General features: G+C 29.0%; 2 protein-coding genes across 2 annotated transcripts in view; both read right to left on the minus strand.

Moving 5' to 3' along the window:
- The window catches only part of LOC111795287 (ras-related protein RABH1b), a gene marked incomplete in the record, with an annotated part of 8,479 nt that extends 7,095 nt beyond the window's left edge, over positions 1-1,384 (minus strand). The window contains 1 exon segment of the mRNA XM_023677617.1: positions 1,096-1,384. Within this exon segment, the coding sequence (XP_023533385.1) occupies positions 1,096-1,212 (117 nt within the window).
- Positions 1,385-2,415: 1,031 nt separating this feature from the next.
- On the minus strand, positions 2,416-3,140 carry LOC111796182 (putative invertase inhibitor). The gene has a single exon (XM_023678925.1). It carries the CDS (start codon positions 3,113-3,115, stop codon positions 2,570-2,572), a length of 546 nt encoding a protein of 181 aa, XP_023534693.1. The 5' UTR covers positions 3,116-3,140; the 3' UTR covers positions 2,416-2,569.
- Between the last annotated feature and the right edge of the window lie 1,713 nt (positions 3,141-4,853).

Genomic DNA, 4,853 nt, shown 5'->3' on the forward strand with positions numbered 1-4,853 from the left:
CAAAGATTAAGAGACATGGAAGTATCTATCTACAAGGGTGCATTCATACAATCAAGAAGTAATTACGAAACCTCTCTATTCGGTCAAGACTAAAAAAGAATAATCACAAAAAGCTCCAATTGATGCACTGAAAAGAACAACATCCAAGTAATTTTTTTTTAAATAATACTAACGTGCCATAAAAAATAATGAATCTAGTATCTTCATAGTTCTTAACAACTTAAAAACTAATCAGGAGGACAACCTAGATATCCACTGGACATCAATCACTGTTTATCTGTTTCCTCTATACATCCTGCTCTTTATAGAGGCAATGACAAAAATGTCCCAAAAGTCCAATCAAAGCACCTTTAACATACATAGAACACATAATTGAACTATCAAGTTAGCAGTTGAATTATTAATAATGCCCACACAACTCCATGAGAGGACTGCGAGGTCGTATAACAGTGGTCACTTATCGTACAAAGTCAGCCAACATACTCTTCTAACAATCCAACAAAGTACAATCGGGGAAGTAAAAGCCAAAAAGCTTTTCAGTCCACAAAAGTTAGCAAGATTCCAGGATAAAGATCTAAATTCGATTTAGCTGAAAGAGAAGCATCAAAGAAAATCCGCCCTTCTCCTCATTTCGATTCAATTTTGCAAGGCGTACTCAGTATTCAAGCACTACAGTACAGACTAAAGCTGCCGATAACAAACAGCTGTAAAATCTGAACATCATTCACCCGGAATCAGCAAGGTGAGAATCACAGACTTAAAAAAATTTGCTAAATGACTGAATTCTTGACTAAGAACAAATATATTCAAACAAATACACACTGAGCAAAGATAATGCTGATCGCATATGAATAAAAATCAAAAGGATCTAAAAACTAAAACATCGAGTTCTGATCCTCCTCAAAGACACAACCAGAAGCGACAGGACAGAAAGCCAAATACAATCAAAGAAAACTGCAGATAGAAACAAGATAAACCAAAATTAAAGATGAAACCAACAGAATCAGGCATTCAGTAACAGTTTCCGAACCGATCCGACCCCGACGTGTGATACAAACAAGGATCTACACAATTGACGATTCATCCGGGAATTACCTGATACGTATTATCGAATTTGTCGTACATGAAGCGTGTAATGATACTGGTTTTTCCAACAGACTGGTCTCCGAGAAAGACCAGCTTGTACTTCGCCAGAGCTGACGTCGGTGCCATATCCGCAGAGATCTCTGGTTTTCGTTTCCAACAGAGGAATAATTATCGGATTAAGATGGAGATTTCTGAATGAGACGATGAAGCCGAGGCCAGTTGCAATGGAACTCTGGCTTTTGGCTCAGTTTGTCTTTCTTCCTTTGATCTGATTCTGCTTTCAGTTTCGCACTACTCGGTAAGGATCTAAGATATGAGCCAACGGGTCGGTCGGGCTATAATCGGTTCGTTCCTACCCGCTCCAATTCCCTATTCAAAACATTCCTGGGTTAAATTATTAAAAAAAAATATATATGAATTTTGTAATTTGTTATAAACATAATTCAATTCTTCTAATAAATTGAAATATTAGCTTTCACATTTCATAAACAGGAAAATAATATAACTTTAAATTTTTATATATTGTTGAATTTAGTAAAAATTCTAAAAATAGGAAAATAAAATAATTTTAAAAGAAATGTGACTCTATTATATGAAATATTAGGATGTAATATTTGACCTGATGTCTTTGACTAAATATTTATATTTATTTATTTATAAATGATGGATAGTACACATTCTTTTATTTTATTTGAATTAATTTTTATTCTTGTCCATCAAAGGTAAATGTATCACATAATATTATAAATTATTTATAAACGAGGGATAGCGAATTCTTTTATTTAGATTAATGTATATTTACATTTTTATTCTCGTCCATCCGAAAGTAAATATATCACTTAATATTATAAAAAAATAAGTATATGTCAATTATTATTTACTTATGCCTATTTCGACCTCTCAAATTTATTAATTACGTTCTTAAACTTTATAAAATATCTAAACTGTCGTTTTATAATTTTGTATCTAATAGAATTTTTAATTTTTTAATATTTTTATATAAAAAACATTAGACAAGAAAATTAAAAGTTTAAAATCTAATTAGACATAAATTGAAAATTTTAGTGACTCATTAATTATCTGACGTAAACATAAACTCAACATGAACATAACTCAATTAATTAAAGACGTTTATTTCTAATAAAAATCTCAACTTTACCTTGGACGGAAAGATTATAAGTTCAAATGTTTTATTTTCCGTTATTATTGAACTAAACGCTTTATGAATAGAATAATTTAATAGAGAATTTAAAGATTTAAATTTATAATTAAACATTTTAAACATTTTAATCCTCTTCTTACCGCCAAGCTATAACTTAAAACATCAAAATCGTTCTCAAACTTGGATATAAACACGCAAATTTAGTACTTATACAGCAAACACCAAAAATCACATTACTCTGCAACAAAAACATAATATCAAACACCAAAATACTTGAAAGAAAACTTCATATTAGTTCTTGAAATTAAAAAACAGAGGCCATCACTGACACAAACTGATAAAAGCCAGAGAAATTGCAGTCAGCTGAAAGAACCCACCGTTCTTCTCTGTCAAAGGAGAAACTTCCCCATCCTTCTCATTATACCCATTTTCACAAGTCAAAGGTGCATCCATGGCGGCACTCACCTCTGTATTTGCAGTTTCATAATCCCCCATTTTGACAGCAACCAAACCCAATTTCAAATCCGAAACAGCCTCAGAATAAACCTCCAAACAGCTCTCCAAACAACTCGTCGAATACTTCCCCCATTTCCCACCGCCCTTTAAGAGCCCCGTAATCTCCGACCCAATTGCCGTCGCATTAGCCTTCGATTGCTCGATCGAAATCAGGACCAAATCCTTGAACGTTGCATCTTTTGAACTGGGGTTGGCTCGTAGGCTCTTAACACAGAGCTTGTAATCAACGTATGGGTCTCTTTTTGCAGCTAGTTTACAGGAGCGTTGAACAATGTCCAAAGAGAACCCAAATTGGAAGAGGGTTAGAAGAGAAACAAGCACTAGAATCGATGCTGGAAAATGGGTTTTCATTTTGGTGTTTGAAGGATGAAGGGAAGAACACAGAATGGGTTTATAATGTTGAGTGCTCTGGCTTTGTGTTTGGGTTTCATGGGCAGCACGTTTAGAAGAGAAGCAAGTTCGGCACGTAATTTATGTATGAATATGAATATGTTGAGTCCCTTTAACTTGGGGAAACAAATGGAATGCCCTTTTTGAGTGTCTACTTTTGATAGGCTTTGACGGAGAACACTGAATTGTGACAGCACGTTACTTATTGAATTCTCCATTTCTAAGTTTTAAAACTATATATTTTGGTCTTGCTTCAAATAATAACTCAAATTGAGTATGAGTCACCTTATTACATTAATATAATATTAACTAAAATATAAACATTCAAATCTCCCCAATATATCAAATACATACATATTATATAGTTTTCGATCAATAATAACTTCAAATAGATATTAGACGGACTACAGTTACTACTATATCTAGACTTTGGTGGATTGGTGGAAATTCTTTATAGTTATAAATGAGGCATTTTATAATTGATGGTTTTGTTTGGTCTTTTAAGGATTCGAACCTTTCACGTGCCTTTATTTTGACCTTCCTCCATTTGATTTGTTCCGTGTCCCATTTCCCTCCTTAAAAGTTACCATACAAATACAACTAACTAATTAAAATTACTATATTTAAACTATAATTTAATTTTGTATTTAATAAATTATAATATTTTATTTTATTTTAATAAATGTATTTATGTTAGAAGTACAATTAATTTATTCAAATTGTAGTTGTAATTATTAATAGTAAACTATAAGTAATAAAAATTAATTAAGTATTAATTGTAATAATTATTTTATACATAAATATTTTTTATTATTTTATTAATAAATTATTATAAGAGTATACAAGTATATATCACTTAATGAATCATTTCACCATATACAACATCTAATTTTTGAAATATAAACCATGTAAATCATTATAATTAAAAGTTTATATAATTTTATTAAAATTTATTACAAAATAAACTTAAAACCTAAAATTTAAAATACCATAAAATTTTAATTTTAAATTTAATTAATTAAATTATTTTAATAATACTTAATAAAAGTAAAATAATTAAATTAAAATTAACCATAGTTAATTATTTTAAAATTAAATAATATAATAAAGGGATTGCAAGTATTTTATTTATACGAAATTCTGATAACATTTTCTATGCAATATTAAACACAATTATTTGATTTTTATGCATTTTTTTAAACGAAAATTTCAACCAAACGACTCTTTAAAACCATATAAAATAAAGAGTTATACAAAGAAAATCATCCTCTTCATTTTTCAAAAAATTATGGTAATGATTTATATTTTTTTAATTAAAATATTATTGATATTGAATACGAGTATTAAAACCCATCAATCACGTTTTTTTGTTTTTTTTGTTTTTTACATTAAAATCAATCATTTTTTTAATATTAAAATCAAACATTTATTAATCGGTTCTATACAATGAACCCTTGAAATTGACTTAATATAATCAACTAATTTCATGCTAAGGCATGCCTTCTATATATTTTAATAGAACTTTGTTTTTGAAGATGTAAATATAAGGAATATAATTAGAAGTGTTGATAATTATTTGATAATGTTACTTCATTAATAATTATATATTTCTTGTCTTTATTCTTGTTGTACTATATTATATTTTCCAATGTAAAAAAAAAAAAAAAAAAAAAAAAAAAAAAAAAAAAAAAAAAAAAAA

Source organism: Cucurbita pepo, chromosome LG05 (assembly GCF_002806865.2).
Source record: "Cucurbita pepo subsp. pepo cultivar mu-cu-16 chromosome LG05, ASM280686v2, whole genome shotgun sequence".
In the NCBI taxonomy this organism is placed as follows: domain Eukaryota; kingdom Viridiplantae; phylum Streptophyta; class Magnoliopsida; order Cucurbitales; family Cucurbitaceae; genus Cucurbita; species Cucurbita pepo.